The sequence below is a fragment of the Dermochelys coriacea genome, chromosome 2, assembly GCF_009764565.3.
Source record: "Dermochelys coriacea isolate rDerCor1 chromosome 2, rDerCor1.pri.v4, whole genome shotgun sequence".
NCBI lineage: Eukaryota > Metazoa > Chordata > Testudines > Dermochelyidae > Dermochelys > Dermochelys coriacea.
In genome coordinates this window covers 200,506,901-200,525,521 of record NC_050069.1, presented here as the reverse complement: position 1 = coordinate 200,525,521, position 18,621 = coordinate 200,506,901, and the positions used below count along the sequence as shown (strand labels likewise).

The 18,621-nt window shown below is 46.1% G+C and overlaps 1 protein-coding gene and 1 long non-coding RNA gene across 10 annotated transcripts in view; one reads left to right on the top strand and one right to left on the bottom strand.

Annotated features, from left to right (window-relative positions):
* The first annotated feature begins 2,687 nt into the window (after positions 1–2,687).
* NR1D2 (nuclear receptor subfamily 1 group D member 2) overlaps positions 2,688–18,621 on the top strand; it is a 31,037-nt gene continuing 15,103 nt past the window's right edge. Inside the window, exons 1-4 of one of the 9 annotated variants that reach the window (XM_043509027.1) lie at positions 8,394–8,532; positions 8,697–8,964; positions 17,791–17,920; positions 18,533–18,621. In XM_043509027.1, the coding sequence (XP_043364962.1) occupies positions 18,544–18,621 (78 nt within the window). In that variant the 5' untranslated portion in view covers positions 8,394–8,532; positions 8,697–8,964; positions 17,791–17,920; positions 18,533–18,543. Of the gene's footprint in view, positions 3,064–3,959; positions 3,985–6,092; positions 6,234–8,271; positions 8,533–8,696; positions 8,965–9,832; positions 11,148–14,402; positions 17,921–18,532 lie in introns of those variants that run through there. The other 8 variants (XM_038389530.2, XM_038389521.2, XM_043509024.1 and 5 more) reach the window with 8 other exon arrangements.
* On the bottom strand, positions 10,913–17,019 carry LOC122458949. The gene is made up of 2 exons (XR_006279319.1): positions 13,857–17,019; positions 10,913–13,819 (listed from the first exon to the last, which is right to left on the bottom strand). It is a non-coding gene; the product is annotated as an uncharacterized LOC122458949 (long non-coding RNA).

The window sequence follows — 18,621 nt, the reverse complement described above, 5'->3', positions numbered from 1 at the left end:
TCTTGTGGGAAGGAGGAAGAGAGCAGAAGGAATGCTCACTGTCCGGTTCTAGCCTGAGCGGGAGGGAGTGTGATGGGGTGTACGAACTCCACACCATTGAAGTGAGGGTTAAGGGGTTGCTCTGGACACAGGAGGCCATGCCCCACCCCTTCTGGGCATGATCACAGTGGAGACAGAGTTCAACAGGGAGCAGCTCAGCTCAGTCTCCCAGACAGAGCAGGAGAGCTCTTGCATGTTGTAGCTTCCTCCAGAGAAGCAGTCGAGGCACTCCTAAGCCGGGACCAGACCCTACATTCAAGCCACAACAGACCCTTCAGATGCAGGGGCTGTGTGTGACAAACCACCACAGATAGAGGGAGACCCTCCAGAGAGTGGCCTGTGAGAACTCCAAGGGTGACTCCAAGACAGACTAGTGGCACCAGCAGAGGATCCAAAGCTGGGGATGGAACTGGCCCATGGAGCAGTCATAGGGATTCCTCTCTCCTAGGCCAGCAGTTTTCAAAGTTCAGGTCACGACCCAACTGGGCATGTCAGGCACTGGGTCCTCTGGTTGTTAAAAGTCTCGTTGGCGGTGCTATCCAGCTAAGGCAGGCTAGTGCCTACCTGTTTCGACACTGCACTATGCCCTGGAAGCGGCCAGCAGCAGGTCTGGCTTCTAGGCAGGGGAGTCACTGGAGGTAAGTCCGCACCCCAATCCCATGCCCCATCCCCTGCCCTAGCCCTGAGCCCCCCCCCAACCTGGAACTCATTCCTGCACCCCAAACCCCTCATCCCTGGCTCCACCCCAGAGCCTGTACCCCCAGCCCAGAGCTCTGACCCTCTCCCATATCCCAACCCGCAGTCCTGAGCCCCCCCAAACCCAGAGCCCCCTCCTGCATTCCAAACCCCTCATCCCTGGCCCCACCCCAGAGCCTGCATCCCCAGCCCAGAGCCCTGACCCCCTCCTGCACCCCAACCCCCTGCCCCAGCCCAGAGCCCCCTCTCAAACTCTGAACCCCTCATTCCTGGCTCCACCCCGCAGCCCTCACCCCCGCACCGCAACCCTCTGCATCAGCCCTGAGCCCCTCCCACACACAAAACCCCTCATTCCCAGATCCCTTGGGACGCTGGCATCAACAATTTTCTTCAACTGGGTCCCCAGAAAAAAGGTTTGAAAGCCACTGTCCTAGGCCAAGGGTTTTGAATGATTATTTCTTTGGGTCCTGGATTGGACCCTGGTGGAGCAGGGAAGGCCTGAGTTCCTCCTGGCCACCGACTCTTGCCACTAGGCGACATTGTCCAGAGTATTGCCCCTAGGTGGTAGTGCTGGCCTGGGACTCAACCTCCCCCTCTCCCCCAGCAAGCCCCCAGATGTCCACTTTCCCACCTCATGCAATGCAGCCACAAAGGATACTTCTCTCCTTAAAGGGAACAAGGATGATGAACGGAGGTGGGGGCAGCATAGGGAAAGAAAGTAAGTGGATTTATTTCAGGGTAGATGGGTCATGTAAGCTATATGAGCCTTTTCTGATTTTTCCATCTACATGTGACTGGCGGGGGAGTGGCTTAACAGGTGAGAGAACCAGTGGGAAGGATTGCACAGGGAGGACTAAGTGCACTCTTGCAGTCCCAGTATTCACATTTCCATTCACTCTGCTGCACTGCAGCAGTGCAGTGACATGGTGGCAGATGACACAGCGCTTAGCTTTGCTGCACTCTTGGAAGTACTGTTGTGTGTGGACACAGGCTGTGCGATGGAGGAGGGCACTGCCGGTTGCAACAACAATATGCTCTGATGTAGCCACGCTTACTGAGAGTCTGTGTGCTGTAGTGTGGGGGCCTAATTTGACGACCTGATACAGGCAAAGGATGGAAAGGCTCCAACACTATTTATTTACCCCGGCCTCTTGTTTTAACCCTTGGGCTGCTGTTTCAAATATCAACAAGGGATGAGACTTCTTACTACGTCACAGGGAAGGGGCAAAATGAACATTACCTTTCAGTTTGGTGTCAGGCCACGCAGGGAAAGGACAGCAGATGCTGTGTGTGTGTGTGTGTTGTGTGCAAACAGCGGGAGTGAGGCCACCAGTAGTTCTGTTCTCCCCTCTCAGTGGCTGCCCGGACTCTGAGTGCTGGTGGCTGCTCCCTGGCCTGATCTGCCCCCCTTCCCCCCCTACCAAGACCCTATGTAACAAAAAGAAAAGGAGGACTTGTGGCACCTTAGAAACTAACAAATTTATTAGAGCATAAGCTTTCGTGAGCTACAGCTCACTTCATCGGATGCATTTGAAGTGAGCTGTAGCTCACGAAAGCTTATGCTCAAATAAATGTGTTAGTCGCTAAGGCGCCACAAGTCCTCCTTTTCTTTTTGCGAATACAGACTAACAGGGCTGCTCCTCTGAAACCTATGTGACAAGTTGGGGATGGGGCGAGCCGGAGTGCAAAAGGTCCTGCAGCCGCACTGAGGGGCAGTAAAGGGCCGCCGGTCGACGAGGGTAACAACTCCGCCCCCATTGCTGGCTCCTATGCACCCCCAGAAGCACGTGAGCACCATCCACGCACGTGTGCGCGGCCCGCGGCCCGCTACCCCCCAGCTCGGGTCTGCAGGGAAGCGTGTCGCCGGGTAAAGCGGCCGGGGCAGGGAAGGAGCGGGGGCAGCACGGGCCAGAGCGCGAGGAGGGGGAGGGGGGGGGGCCCGCGCAGGGAGGAGGGGGAGGTGAGTCACATGGTCAGTGCCGCACTCCGGCTCCCCCCCGCCTCAGCCGCTTTTGTTGTAAAGGGGAGGAAGCCGAGGAGCGAAGCAGCAGCAGCAGCAGCAGCAGCAGCAGCAGGAAGCCCCCCCAGCCCGGCTCTGCTGCTGCAGCTTGGCAGAGACACGCGCAGCCGGGGCCGGGGAAGAAGCGCCCGCGCTGCGGAGACAGCCGCTGTACTGTGCCGACGGGCGGGGAGCCTGGGGGCGGCACAGCCGGAGGGGCGGAGAGCCGGGGTGTTAGTCCTGCTTGGTGGCAGAGCACCGCGCCCGCCGGCGTTTCGCGGGCCTTGGTGCCGTCTCGTCGGAGGAGGGAACTATGGAGGTCAATGCAGGTAAGAGACTTGCTAAGCTGCTGGTACGGGGTGCTGGGGGGGAGCCCCAGGGCGGGTGGTTTGGGGCTAAGCGGGAGGGCGCTGTGTTGGTCACTGGGGGGTGTGGATTTGGGGGTGGGTGATCAGCGAGCCGCCTGTTAGTGCCGGGCGGGTGAGTTCCGCCCGGGAGACGGGGGCACTGGAGGCCGGCGGTCGCTGTCGCTGTCAGGGTAGCGTGTCTAGCCCGTAGAGCGTCTCGCGGCTGGGCTGGGCAGCTGCCCCCCTGCTGTGGCGGCCGGGATCCCCCTGGGTTGGGGGGGGGGTGTTCAGTCACCCATCCCCCCACTCGGGTGCTCTTGCCCCATTTGCGTGGTGGCTGTTGGGGACCCTAGGTTGCTGCGGCTGCCCCCCCTCCCGCCTGATGCCCGCCACCCCCCTGCCCCTTTCTTGCGGATCCTCTGGCCGGCGCCTGCCCTTCCTCACATGGACCCGCTTGCCGAGCCACGTGTGTCTTCTGTTTACGTTCCGCGCTGCGTGCCCGCTTATTGGCCGTGCGGGGCTATGACGTAACGATTGCATAATAGGGCCGGGGCGGGCCAGCTGGGTGGCTGCCGGCGCGGACACGTGAGGCCCGCCAGAGGCCGCTGTTTTGGTGGCCTACATTCGTCGGGGGTGACGGGACAGGGGACACGTGGGGCGGAGGAGGCCCGATCGCTGCGGCGCTTCTGACCACGCCCACCGGAGCGCCGGGAGGGCGGGGTTTGCACTGTTCTGACCCCGCCCCCGCAGGTGTTCCAAGGTTCTTACCGCTGGCCCCTTGGAGCCGGAGGCGCCCCCTCTAGGCGTTGCATTGCAGGCGGGGTAGGTGTTTTTCCCCCCTTCGGAAGGGGGCGTGGCTAGAACCTTGGAACACGGAGGGTGGCTCCTTCCGGATGGGACGTGGTTAGAACGCTTGCAGAGTGGGGTCTGTCCTGCCGTGGGGGTAGGGGATCGCTGCCCCCTCCCATTCACCTGGTTTATAGTCCAGGGGTCGGGTGTGCAGGTGATTGGTGGCTGGGCAGGGGAGAGGTGTTGGCCTTGCTCCCCCGCCCACCCTCAGTGCCTGGTAGTTGTCCAGAGCTCTGGCGAGTAAAAGTCATAGGTACTTAGGGTCCCTGAAGTACGGTGACCAGATAGTAAGTGTGAAAAATCAGGAGGGAGTAATAGGTGCTTATGTAAGACAAAGCCCCAAATATGAGGACTGTCCCTATAAAATCCGGACATCTGGTCACCCTCCCTTGGCATAGGGCTGGCCCCTGGGCGGCAGTCTTACTGGCTCGTTGCAGCATAACGTGTTGTATTTGTGTGCCCGCCCATGCGATTGGAATGAAGACGTGTTTAAAATTCTTCTCACGTGGACAGGCTCTTGTAACAGCAGGACTACAACAGGTGAAAGAGGGGGGGCGGACCCGCCTCTGCTGATAGTTGCGCTCATGTAATGAGCCCAGAAAGTCAGATGGCTGGACACGTCCAGATTATAGCGTGTTACACAAAAGGCTCTTGGGTCCCGCCTGACCGTATGGGAGTTAGAATGTCTGTCTGGGCTTTATGGGAAGGTGGGGGAGTTACAGCTTTACAAATATAGCAGAAAAGTAATTGCCAAGTAAGGACGCAATAGTTCCTGCATCCTCCCTTAAAATAAATTGAGTGAAAAGGCTGGGTTTATTATTCTGTATATAATAGTGGCTGATTATGTAATAGTTCCTGTGGCTCTAGTGAAAAACATCAGGCAGTGCTTTATGAAACAGAATTGACTTTGGAAGGATGCATTTGCTGTGCCAGCAGCTAAATAGCCATTGGTGTGACTGCGTTTAGAAATTATTTCAGCAAGAGCTGATAATTTAATGTGCCGGTTTTGCTATTTTAAAGATTGTTCCTTTGTCCTAGAATGGGATAATTTCCTTTTATTGAACCTAAATGTGATAATCTTGTACAGTAGAAAATTCTTTATAGCAGAAAGACCAGTTAGCTTTCCTTCTCTTTTTACCCTATGTCATTTCAACTATTTTCATTGTTAAACTTTTATGTCAAAGGTGAAAGGAAAATAATCTAAACTATTGCAACAACAATAGAGGCTGTACTAAAATAGCATCTAGGTAGGCTGAACTCTGTTTTTTGCAAAGATTTAATAATCTGCTGAAATATAAATAACCGGGGTGTCATCATTAATAAGTTATATAACTTCCTGCTCAAAATACATGTTCACATATGAGCTGGTGGTAGTATATCATTTGGAATTCTAAATTTCTTTGAGAATCCTTTGTGGATATGTCTAAATAAGCATCCAGAACTAATTTCACATCACAACAATTCAGTTTAGGATAAAATAAAATTCCTTTGTTTTCTATATTAGCAAATTCTATTTTAAGAGTCAAGAAGTTTATGTCTACAACGCTTACTCGCCGATACAATGTCAGGACCTGCTGTTTCTGGGAAATGTGTTTTTCTGCACTGCATACGTGGGTTTTTCTGAAATGCAGGTATACCCTAGTACTTATAGTTAAATAGGAAGGATATTAAAATCTGAGCAGAGGATTTCTGAGGAGCCACAGAATCTTCCAAGATAGTCTCAATTTTAATATATTTCTCAATAATATGACAAGTAACCAAAAAGTCCTTAGTATACAGAAATGAAGTGAGCTGTAGCTCACAAAAGCTTATGCTCAAATAAATTTGTTAGTCTCTAAGGTGCCACAAGTACTCCTTTTCTTTTTGAGAATTAGTTAGTATACCCAGTGGGTCTTAGATTCTCAAGGGGGACTCGGGCACCTAACTGCCCAAGTCCAACATTTAGGCACAACTGGCTTTCACAGAACTAGGGCTCAACTGCCACCTGATCCTGTAGCTGCCAAAGTCCCTAGGCATTCAAGTCCCACTGGCAAAGTCCCCAAGTCTGTGGGTGAGCATGCGCAAATCTGCCTAAGGCCTGGCATTGCCGAGCAGCTCAGCACCTAACTCAGGCCAAAGCTCCAGCAGCATTCACAAACGAGGAATTCCCTTGCCTTTCTCAGCTGCTGAGCCCAATCTGGTAGCTGGGTTCTGAATACACCTGCCCCACACAGAAGACCATGAAGGAGGTGTCCTTATATTCGCCTGGTTCAAATCCCCACTCTGCCGGCTGTGGAGCAGGGACCAGGCCTCCCCCTGCCCAGGTGAGTTCCTGAACTCCTGGGCTACTGAGTATTCTGGGGTGGCTGTCTTTCAGTCTCTCCTGGTGAAGCAATTCCACCTTGTATAAATAATTAAATAGTCATTGAGCCAGAGAAAGCATGAGGATGACCGGCCTAGTGGTTAGGGAACTCACCTGGCTTCAAGTCCCTGCTCCAAATCATGGCTTTTGTTCAGTGTGCTGGTATCTGTGAATTTCTTTTTAAGTGCCTCTCACCATGCGTGTACAGGGAACCTGAGCGCCTAACTCGGGCCTGTGAATTCTACTAGACAATAGGGCGCATAAGTTAGGCTCAGCATGGCAAGGCCTAGCCCCCCCCCCCTTATGAATCTAGCCCTGGGTCTTTTGGTTTTGAAAACCTCATTAGGAGGGGAAAAGTTAAAATGAATTTGCTGTACAGTACTCCTCAGTTAGGTCCTGTCTTCCACCTGTTCAGGGGAGAAGGAGCAGCTCAGTACCCTCTATCCTATAGGGCAGTAGTGGGCAACCTGCGGCCCATCAGGGTAATCTGGTGGCGGGCTGTGAGACAGTTTGTTTACAATGACTGTCTGCAGACATGGTCGCCTGCAGCTCCCAGTGTCTGTGGTTCACCGTTCCTAGCCAATGGAAGCTGCGGGAAGTGGTGGCCAGCATGTCCCTGTGGGAAGCAGAGATTTAATTAAATTTACGAAAGCAATGAAATTCCGAGTTACTATCTGTCTTTGATTCTTGTGCCAAGTATTGCAATTTTTATGTTGCATAGGATCACTCAGTGTTCCAGAAATTATTTATATATCACAAGGGTATAAAAGAGTAGTGTAGGACAGCATTTATCTTCAAGTGTGCTATAATTAACATAAGGCGTTATGACCCAGGACCTGCTGTACTGACTTAATCTGTTGAGCAAGCATTCCTTGTCATTTGTAGTTTTTACTGGTTTAAGGCATATGCATCATCTTATTCTGGTATGTAATAAGTCATATGTAAAGGGATCTGCCACATCAGTACAAAGGGAGCAGAAAAGGAATTAAACACAGTTTTTAAATTGCTTGGCTTTTGCCAATGAGCTTTTACGCTTACCAATTTTACTGTGAAATAGCAAATGCTTTGTAGTGGCTTTTAAAATATCAGGTCTTAGAGATGATCTGACTTGGTTCTCAAAAGAAGAGTAAAGAATTGTTTGTGTCCTTTGCAAGATCATTCTTTTGGCATATAACCTGGGGAAGGGGCCCTATGAAAAACAAATCTGTTTCCATGCCTAAAAGAGAGTAGGTAACTGTTTTCTCCAAAAGTATCTCAAGAGTTTAAGACTAAACAGTCTCCCTGTCCCGCAAGTGGGAGTGCAGTGCCTTGCAAAGAGCCTGGCAACTGAAACTATATTTAAATGAGCTACAGAGAGTTGTAATGTGACAAGTGGTACTTAAGGAGTTCAGTTCTGGTTTGTTTTTATATTATCTTCATGCCCCATCCCCTTTCTCCATTGCTGTGAATACCACCAACCTCCTTCCTATCTCAGGCCTGTATCCTGGGTGTCATCTTTCACTTTGCCCTTTGTCTTATCCTAATCTAAATGATCTCTGCTTCTGTCTCCATAACACCTCTAAGATCTAGTCTTTTTTCCCCATCCAGTTTGTACCTCCTATCCTGAACTCCCTTCAGAACATTGCTTCTGAGATCAGGTTTTGATCAGGTTATATTCTCCAGCTTTGAGTCCCTCCAGTGACTCCCCACCATCCACCACCTCAGATGCAAGCTTTTTACGCTTGCTGTTGATCCCATCCCCTGCTCCCTCTTTTATCTAATCTCGTTTTCCATTCTAGGAGGTCAGGTGTGAGGGCAAGAAAAGATGGGGTGGAAGGGGAGGTCAATCATTGAAAGCTAATGGAAAGAAATGAGCTTGGGGGCGGGGTTTGAAAGATGCACATGTAAGGATAACATGGCATGCTGTGTCAGGTAGTGTCAGCTCAGGAAGTGGATCATTTGCAAGCTGTGTAAGGACATTGGTATTTCGTCATTACAGTCTTTTCTTTTCCTTTCACCAGGGGGTGTGATTGCTTACATCAGCTCTTCAAGCTCAGCATCTAGCCCAGCCTCTTGTCACAGTGAGAGCTCAGAGAGTAGTTTCCAGTCATCCTCTTCACCTGTACCATCTTCACCAAACAGTTCCACCTCTGAGAGCAGCTGTAACAGTACGAGCAGCGAGGGTTCTGATGGCGCACCAAAGAATGATCAGCTAGATGATGCTGTTAAAACAAGTCGGTCGAGTGCTGCTGGATTGACCAAGGGCCATGGTGGACTTACAAGTATGTATGTTTTGAGGTATCATCAGGCAGATAAACATGCACTGTCATGCTCCACTGTCTCAAACTGATGGCTGGTCTTACCTGGCCTGAGGACACCCCCCAGCCTTCATTCTGGAGACCACAATTTTCTCTCCACTCTTAATTTCTGACTTCCTTCCTTCCAGAGAGCGGTAGCTATGGTGCTCATTCTCTGGCCAAGATGTTGAGCAAACAGCCTCTTGCTAGACAGAAGCCACAACTTCAGCCTGAATCAGCCATCTTTCTAATCTTTTTTTCAACCCTACTCCTTGAGCTCAAGCTCATCACCTCTGCTATGTGCCTGAGTTTTACTGATCCAGGATATGAAATGCATTGATGCCGCTCCCAGATCTGGAACTACTTGATCACAGTACAAAGTGGTGCCAACAGGCCATATTGTCCTTTGGCCCACAAGTAAGTTTAAATCAAGAACTCTCACTAATTTTTTTTTTTTTTTTTTTTTATAAAAAGCCCCAGGAGTTTTGAAATTATGTTAAGTGCTAAAACAAAGTCTACTACAAGTCTCTCTTTGTCCTCCTTTCACTGAAACCTGGCCAAATATCATTTTAAAAGACATTTTAAAAGACAGTTTAGCCCACAGTCTCAAACCTAGGAACAAATTCTTATTTACATCAATGTTTATCTTTAATTACTATAGAGATCAGTGGAATCATTTGCTAAGTTTATATTATGGTAGCACTTAGGAGTCCCAGTCAGGGCCCAGGAGCTCATTGCGCTAGCCACTATACATGCACACAAGTTCCTTCTCCAGGAACTACACCAGACTTACACCAGTAAAAATGTGTTCAGAACGTGTGGACTAAGTTCCAGCTACAAGTGATTTTATTTTTTTTAAACCACAAATAAAATAAAATTAAAAGTTGGTATGGTCAGAACTACAAGGGTGCTGATCGTTGCAACTATATTGTAGGCTTCGACTTGTTTTAGTTACTGTGTTTCTGCATTATATATTCTTTGATCAGAAGTTCAGCAATAAAAGAATTTTTTTAAGCAATCTTTGCAAGCTAAAAGTGATCCCCAGTTGTTTTTTTTTGGTTTTTTTACAAGAATGTTGGCATTGATTAGTGACTGCAGCGATATATGGGTCAGAAGATATTTCAATAAGCTTTTAATTTGAATTTAGATGTTTTTCTTCTACCCGAGACAAAATATTTTTTGCAAGTCCAACTTTCTGGACAACCCTCCTATTAAGGGGTGCTGGAGCAATTTTTATAGTGGGGGTGCTGGAGCAATTTTTATAGTGGGGGTGCTGAGAGACATTGAACCAAACTGTATACCCTGTATACACTTCAAGTCAGGGGATGTGGCAGCACCGGCAGCACCCCTAGTTCCAGCACTTAAGCTCATATTTTGTGTTTTGAGGGCATTATGAAGCCAAGCCTAAAGTCTGATCATTGTACTTCAAAAAGCCTTCAGATTATTTTAAAAAAATATTTCTCTCCCACCCAACCCTCACCCAAAATAAATACATCTAAGATCTTAGTAAGACCTTTCCCCTCCTCTTCTGCTTTGTACATTGTTTGGCAAACATGGAAGCACTCGACGGGGCTGCTTGTGTACAAAAAGCTGCAGTTTGCAAAATCGGGGCATAAGAACCTGAAAGTGAAATTGGCTGTAAACAAAATTGAGATTGATTTAACTGATTTTTAGGGTGAGATTTTTAAAAGCGCTTAGCAGAGCTATGCAGAGGACAGAAGTTCCCTTTTGCAAAGGATTTCAAGATTGACGTTTGTTCGTGTTCTGTTTAGGGACTAAATATTGTAGCCTAAAGGATTAACCTGCTTGCTTGCTTATATAATGTGTGTGTGTGTGTGTGTGTTTTCTAATAGTTTAAGTATTTTGTCTGTTGTAATAGGTTTATAGAAATATTATATTGAAATAAGTTTGGCTGTAATGCTATATCCTGTATGTTAAGCTAAGGCAAAGTTAGTTTATCTATATCTGGGACCTTTCACCCAGATAGCAACGTTGGCCTACATTTTGAGATCTTTTACCTAAATAGTAAGCCACCCATGAATGTCTAAGACCTTTATCTAAACAGACAGACAATGGAAGAATGGTAGGGTTTTTTCTTGTAGCCACCAACTTAACAGGTACACCACAAGGAAAGAATTGAAATGACTAAAAGAACAGAAATAACATACGTGCGTATGTACATGTCATAAATGAATGTATTAGCCTATGGAGTAAGGGTACCCTAACATTTTTGAGGCATATTTGAGCATAGGAGGAAGGATTCCCTGCACTTGAGCCCTATAAAAGAGGTGACTCACCTCACTAGTTTATGCTATTTATCCATGATGACTACTAACTATTAGTAGGTCGTACTCATTTTCTTTTCAAACTTTAAGTTCCAAGGGGACTAGGCTAAGCTTGGTTTCCCTAAACTTTTGTTCTTAGTTTTGTTTATTAGGTTTTAAGTTTAAGTTAGTTAAGTAAACTCTAAGTTCGCTTTGATAGCTCTTAGCATTAGTTTCTTCTAAGCTCTGCACCACTCACTCAAGAGTTGAGAAACCTGAACTGTTAGAGGCGGGGCTGGTCCTGTGTCTCTCACCACCAGGTCATCAAGGAAGGGTGTGAGTATATTAACCAAAGCTTTGTAGCATATAATACTGTATTACCATATGTATATTTTGAATAACAGTAATACAGCTGTAACTTTGTAACTCTGATTATTTTACCATTTACTTACTATTTCATTGATTTTAATAAAAAGTCTTTACGGCTATATCTGTCTCAGTGTGAGCTTCCTGTCACACCCCCAAGGGTCCTTTGTAAATTCTGTGGAGCCTGATTTGAGACAAGAACTTTTAACTTCTGATCAAACAGATTGGTGAGCCAAAAACCCATATTATCCAAATTAATAATATTAACACACCCTAAATCAGGCTACATACTGGTGAGCCAGCCAGGAGACTCGAGAAGTGTGTGACAGGAATTTTCAGGGATTCCAGGCATCCTTAGACTCCTGAAAATCTCACCTGAGGCATAAGTAAATGGTTAAATTTACAGAAAGTTAGAGAGCAACATTGTGTGTCTCACTCACTCTTAAGAGAACAGGAGCCTGATTTCCTGTGACTGTGGCTTGGCAGCAGTCCCAGTATTTCTGGTTCTGTATTGTGGTTTGATTTAGAATTTTACTTTAGAGGTTTTAAATTTAATCTTGCAAGATAAAGAGTAATATTATAAACAGTAAATAGTGTTATTATTTAACGTGTTATGCGCTTTTAAGGGGCTTTGTTAAAGGTTGAAGTTGTAATGAATGGTACTGATAAGATATTAGCAGTAGGATTGGGTCCAATGACCCACACTAGTGGTGGCGGGGGAGTTGATAAACCTAGTTATTAATTGCTGCCAAGAAGCTGCAATAATTCAGAACTTGAACGGTTCGAGCTCCTTATTTCAGTCCCCTAAACTCTCCTGGGATGCACCTCTGATCCATCTGCTTCAGTATTCCCCAGCTGTTTGGCAGATCCCGACAGAGGGAAAAGACCTCTCGATCAGCTACGAGCCATCGAGGAAAGAGAGGGAATGTACCCCCACCTCTCTATCATTCATTTGGGACTTATTGAACTAAGTGTAAAAACTGGTTTGGGGTATTGTTTCCTGTTGTTTCTGTGAAGGGACGCCTTCAGTTTCAGAGTAAAAACAGCAGAGTATTCGTTATAGTTTATTACATAAGCTAGTGAAGTTTTAGAATTAAAATGAATTCTGTGTTACGTATTAAGGTGAGTGGAGCAAGGGAAAGAGTAGAGTCTGTTGGAGTTGCTCGTAGTATGGCTTTAGAAAACTTTGCCATAAAAAATACATTCAGCAACATGGAGGAGGTTTAGAACAGTTGAAGAATAGCGAGATGATCTCTGAGCATTGTAACCCATGGGGTTTTGTGAGTGAGGTATTTGATGTAGAAACAGAGCAGAAAAAAGGAAAGGCTAAACTGGTAAAGGGAATAGCTGTTGAATGTCTGCTCGTGGCTTGTAATTCGCTGGGAAAGAAACTGAATAAAAAATTAGAGTTACTCAGGAAAGCCCAGCAAACTTTGGATGCCAGCTTAAAATCGCTGGAGGGCTATAAATCAGACCATCGACACTGTTGGAAAGAATCAGAGAGTTGGAAAAAAGGAGGATAAGGAATCTATTCCCATCCCTATTGGCATGGTAGAACCAACGGCGATAGAAAAACCTGCAGGGCCAATTACTAGAAATAGGGCGAGAGAATTAGCTCAGGCTGATGCAGAACCTTTAGGAGCGGAGTTGGAGATTGAGTCTGAGGAGCCACTGGGAGGGTCAGAAGAGGAAAGTAGCAGTGCAGAAGCTACCAGCAGTCCGCAGACAGAAAAAAGGAAGTCCCAAGGTGGCACCACAGGAGGCAGAGTTGAGTGGCATCATAGAGGAGGCGACTAGTGATGTAAAGGATGAGATGAACAGAGCAAAGGGGGAGGAAATATCCTCTCCTCTGTTAGTGTCCTACTGTAGCAGTGAAGAGGGAGTGCCTTTAGAGACTGTGATTGTTCAGGGACTAGAAGATGCAGTGTTACAAGTGACACAAGTAGCTAGTGCATGTGATGTAGTAATCTCTAAGTTACAACAGTGAGAGATACAACAACCAAGGAATGTAATTCCTGCTTCTCCACCCAGTGTTACACTAGCACCATATAGATCAGGAGATCCAGCCCCTTTGGGTGGACATTTATTGGCATTTGAGCAATCATCAACCTTGCCTAGGTCCTGAGAATTTCGTGGCCCCTCTACACTCCCTTGGTATATGCTGGTATCACCTGGTGTACGGGTAGAACATCCTACTACACCAGACCTTAACAGACTAAGAGATGTCCTGCATCAGTGTGGAGATGCCTTGAGTATAGGACATAGAGGTTTTATGGAAAATTATCCTGCTCATTCAGGATTATCTCCAGTGGAAAGTTCTGATAACTCAGATGAGGAAAACATGAATTTGGGTAGAAGAAGTCAAAACGGAGAAGTTATAGATTCGAGCTCAGATAGAAGTCAAGATCCTGATCCGGAGAGAAGATCCTCAGATTCTAATTCTGATTGTCCTGTAGCAGCAGTTACAGACATTAAGACCCTAGATCTGGTAGCTAAGCAAGTAGGGATGATGGAGGATTCTTCAGTTGCAATGCATTCACAATGTGTACAAGAAACAGCAGAAGTGTTTGGCTTACCAAGGGAAGATTGAGTTAAAATCTTACAACGCACAATAAATCAAGCATTATGGAGTACTTTGCCACCTGAGTTTAGGGTAGGAGAGACATCTTTTAAAGATACAGTAGCCTTATTGGAACACAATCAACATCCAGGGAAAGCTGGTGTGGCCATCCTCTCTAACCTAAAGCAGAGATTTAATGAGTCCCCACATCAATTTCGCCTGCGGTTAAGTGCAGCATGGCACAGTCACATGAAAGAGGAAACAGATGAGCCACCATACGTTAGTTTGTTGGTTAATAACTCTCTTCCCTATTTACGGGAAATGGTTAACATGCATATAACTGATGACATTTGTTTAAAGAGGTATTAGCCTTACTGGCCAAGGCATATTTTCAAGGAGGCCCTAAAATAGGTTGGCGGGGACCCCTGTTGCAATACTTCACGAACCACAAATTAATCCCAGGATTAATATGAGGATTAATGTGAGGATTGAGGGACCTCAACCAGGGTTAGGTTGAGGGTTTCCTAAATTTCCTAAGTACCAGCGTTGGTAAAATGACCCTAACCCACATAATAATCCTGGATCTTCAAGTGGGTGTGCTCCTCAACAGGATTATGCATTTGGATCCTATCTAGGGGCCCGGGATTGTGTTCCTTTCTTTTCAGATGCCACACAGAATACTTCACACCTGCAAAGACCCAAGTCACCACCTCTCCACAAAGATGAGGACTCAGTTGTAATGATGTTTAAAACAGTGCAGCAGACGCTTGAGGCTCAACAACGGGATATTCGAGAACTCCAAGCATGCGTGAATGAGCTGATGATGGAAGACCAAGGCCCAGCACCCTAAAACTGTCCAGTGGCCTCCATTGACCCATTTTCTTCTCTCCGGTGGACAGCCTCTCCTCCAGAGTTGGCTGCCTCCGAAGAGATAGGAGAGCCTGTAGATGATTTGTCTGCATACTCCACAAATTGGCATGATGCCAATCAACTGCGAGCGTAGTCATAGCCCCTTTAGACAGAGATGCAAGCAAGAGACCCCAGTATCTGAAGTGGTAGGGGGCCACACAGGAATTTTATTATAGATACTGGGGCAGCAATCAGTATTATCCATTTTAAGGATCCTAGATTCTCTTCTCTGTCATCAGGGCCTACAAAAATACTTGCAACTTTTGCAAGTAATCAGGTTGTTACCATGCTTTCTATACCCATTGAAGTACAGATAGGTCACCTAAGAAAGGTTCATACCTTTGCGTTGATGAAATTAGCAGACCCAAGGAATTGCCTGTTGGGAACTAATTTCCTAATTTCCAAACAGATATGTTCTTAATTTGGGTAACCAATTGTTGTGCCTTACTGTAGAACAGGCAAAGAATAACTCACCAGTGATCATACCTGACAGTGGCATGGTATCTCCAATGGTGGACTCTGAACCTGAGGGTTATGAATTAAACAAAATAGCGGCTAACCATGCAGACCAACCTGAGTTACAGGAGTTACTTAGCAAGCATGCAGAGGCCTTTGCTAAACACAAACATAATTGTGAATGTATGGTAGTCACTATTGTTGTAGAAGGAGAAGATATATCAGCCCAAAGACAATATCCTTGCCCAGAACAGGCAAACGCATACATAGAAAAGACTATCAAGTCTTTACTGACACAGGGAATACTACGTAGATGTACTTGCACTGCCAATTCCCCTATTTGGCCCATGAAGAAACCAAATGGTTTTTGGCATCTCAAAATTAATTATAGACGCCTGAATCAGGTCACACCCACTTGTGCCCCGACAGTGGCTAAGATGCCAGATTTAATCAAGTCCTTTGATCCAGAGGCTGTGTGGTTTACTGTCCTTGACATCAGTAACAGCTTTTGGACATTGCCATTGGCGCACATTTCACAGTACCGTTTTGCATTTCGTTTCCAGGGAGTCTAATATTCCTGGACACGTTTACCCCAGAGTATAAACATTCTCCAGCTTTATTCCATGCGCAAATAAGGCAGGTATTGTCTCAATTTTCTAAACCAACTGTTCTGTTTCAATATGTAGATGACCTGTGTCTAGCAACACGGACTAAAAAGGAGCATCTAGAAAGGCTTGATGAGCTCCTACAGATCCTAAAGGAAGCAGGGTTAAAGTGCAATCTGGCCAAGGCACAGCTAATGGCTAACCGTGTCTCTTTCTTGGGTCTCACCCTGACAAAATGGGGTAGAACCGCGGCACAACAGAAAGTAGATGCAATCCAAACATTGCCATTACCACTGGACCCAATGACTTTAAGATCCTTTTTGGGTTTACTGGGTATTACAGGAATTTCATTCCCAATTTTGCTTCCATTGCAGGTCCCTTGTACCAACTATTAAAGAAAAGCATCCAATGGAAATGGTCTGAGCAACACACGGAAGTAGTATCCCAGCTAAAACAGGCCATTGTCAAGGCTCCGGTGTTGATCACTCCAAATCCTGAAATACCCTATCATCTGGAGGTAGTGGTGAGTGTGGGAAAATCGGACCTGTGGCCTGTGCCTCACATTTAAATGTCATCAATTGAACTTAAGTATAACAATTGTGAAAAGTACCTATTGGCAACCAGTTGAGCCATACAACACTTTTCTTTTCTAATTGGCCTGAGCCCGATCGTATTACACTTATCACACACTCCCCTTCAGTTCTTACTGTTCAATAGGGTAAAAGATGGGCAAGTCTCAGATGCTCGCCTAGCCCACTGGGCATTACTGCTGCAAGGGAAAGATATTGCAGTAAAACCTATTAGGACACCATTTTTGTTATCAACTGCCCGACAAAATATGAAAGAGAGTCGCATGTGTCCTGATCTTGATCAATTGGATCTAAGGCGGAGGAAAAACAAAAGCTTTTCCAACCATTGATCCAGGAGACAGATTCCATTATTAGGTATCATTTCTTTGTTGACAGTTGTAGTTATTATGATCAAGGCAAACCTTATACCGGGTTTGGAATCTATGCAGTTCCTCCCGAGGAGAAAGGAGAGCACTGGGAGAAGGCATATTCATGTATTCCACGTTTGGTTCAATATGCTGAATTAGCAGCAGTGGCTTGTGTGCTGGAGTACTGTGTGCAGTTCTCCATCACCACCCCCTACCGAAGTATCTGTTTTCAGACTCCGTATGGGTATGCAATTCTCTCACAGAGTTTCTACCATGTTGGGAGATAAATGTTGGGAGATAAATGTTCATCGCTGATGAAATACATCCACTGGTTATCAGTAGCAATCACTGTTCCAGGGTGGCTGTTTAAAGTGTAAAAAAAAAAAAAAAAAGCTCACTGGAATTAGACCCCTGTGCTACAGAAAATGGGAAGGCTGATAAATTAGCCCGAGAAGGAGTCCGATCAGGGGAATTCTGGAAAGAAAAAGATCAGGAATGTTCTGTTACTGCCCTAGTCCCAGATGCCCTATAGCTACAACTAAATTTGTACAGGCTGACATACTGGATTTAAAAGACGCGCAGAAATTGGATAGGGACATAGTGAGAGTAATGTTAGAGCTTTCCAAAACAGAAAGACAAGGGTCGCTAACAGTAGATCCTTTGTACAAAAGATATATGTATGCAAGCAAGCAGGTTAATCGTTTAGGCTTCAATATGAACTTTAATGAAACTGCAGTCTCAGATGGAAAATGGTTCCACTGAAATTTTTCCAACTGGCTCTAGCACTCGGCATTAGTCCAGCTCTGCTCCCCTGAAGTCACTGGCAGACTTGGCAATGCTGAACAGTTCGCAATGTCCCATTCTTTATTATCCAAGCTGGAACAAAACATGCAAAATATAAAGAAAGAGCATAAGAAGTGCAAGCAAATTGGACTTAGAAAATCCTTTCACCTTTAAGAATGTAAGGTCCTGATTCTGCAAGTGCATCCCAATGGGGAGGCTCTGTGTGGCTATGGAGGACTGCCTGCATGCAGTCAGTTGCAGGATGTGGCCAAAGTTTTTATTAGTAAAAGGGTAAAATAACTTATTTGTTTGCTACATGTGATTTTGAAGTTAACAGTGTCTTTTAATATTTCTGTTTTTAAGAAAAGATCTTTATTCTCAGTTGGGGAAACTGCAACATTTATATGGGCTTCCTTGTCCTGATGGGAAGACAGATTGAGCCCAAACTTTGGTGACCTAGTTTCCTAAATGATCCTTTTAAAAATTCATAAATGTAAGCAGACTTTTTTTTCCTACCATTGAGTGCAATGCTACTTTATTAAAAATTCACTGTTAGCCCAGTGTATGTGTGTTCTCCCCATTCTAGCCAGCGATTCTTCCTAAATTAATCCCTGCTGAGTTGTACAGGGTTTTCCTGTGTTCTTGTTTTTGTCTCCTCTCTTTCTTGTACATTGAACTGATTTGCAGTATCTCATTTGCAAAGCACATTTTAAGGGGCAGAAATGTGTTCTATGAGTAGGTTTGCACTTGCAGTGGCTTGTAGAATACATACACTGCACGCCCAGCTAGCACATGTATAAATAGCAGTGGAGACAATGAGGCACTGCTTAGACAAGAAGAGTAGAGACCCGGATGAACCCTAGGGTATATACCCTATGCGGCTCTCTATGTGCACAAGCAGTGCTCCCTATCTATGTTGCAATGTAGTGTCCCACTGCCAGAGCCTTTCCTCACTGCAGGGAAAGGCTCCAGCAGGTCCACGCTCTTTTTCATTGGGGTGTGTAGCTACATGTACCATACGTACTGCCACCAGTATAGACAAGGCCTATGAGGGAGAATGTTACCATTGGATTTTCATGCTCACTTTCTTCTCTTCTGTTTCTAGAATTTAATGGCATGATCCTCCTGTGTAAAGTCTGTGGGGATGTTGCTTCAGGATTTCACTACGGTGTGCATGCTTGTGAGGGTTGTAAG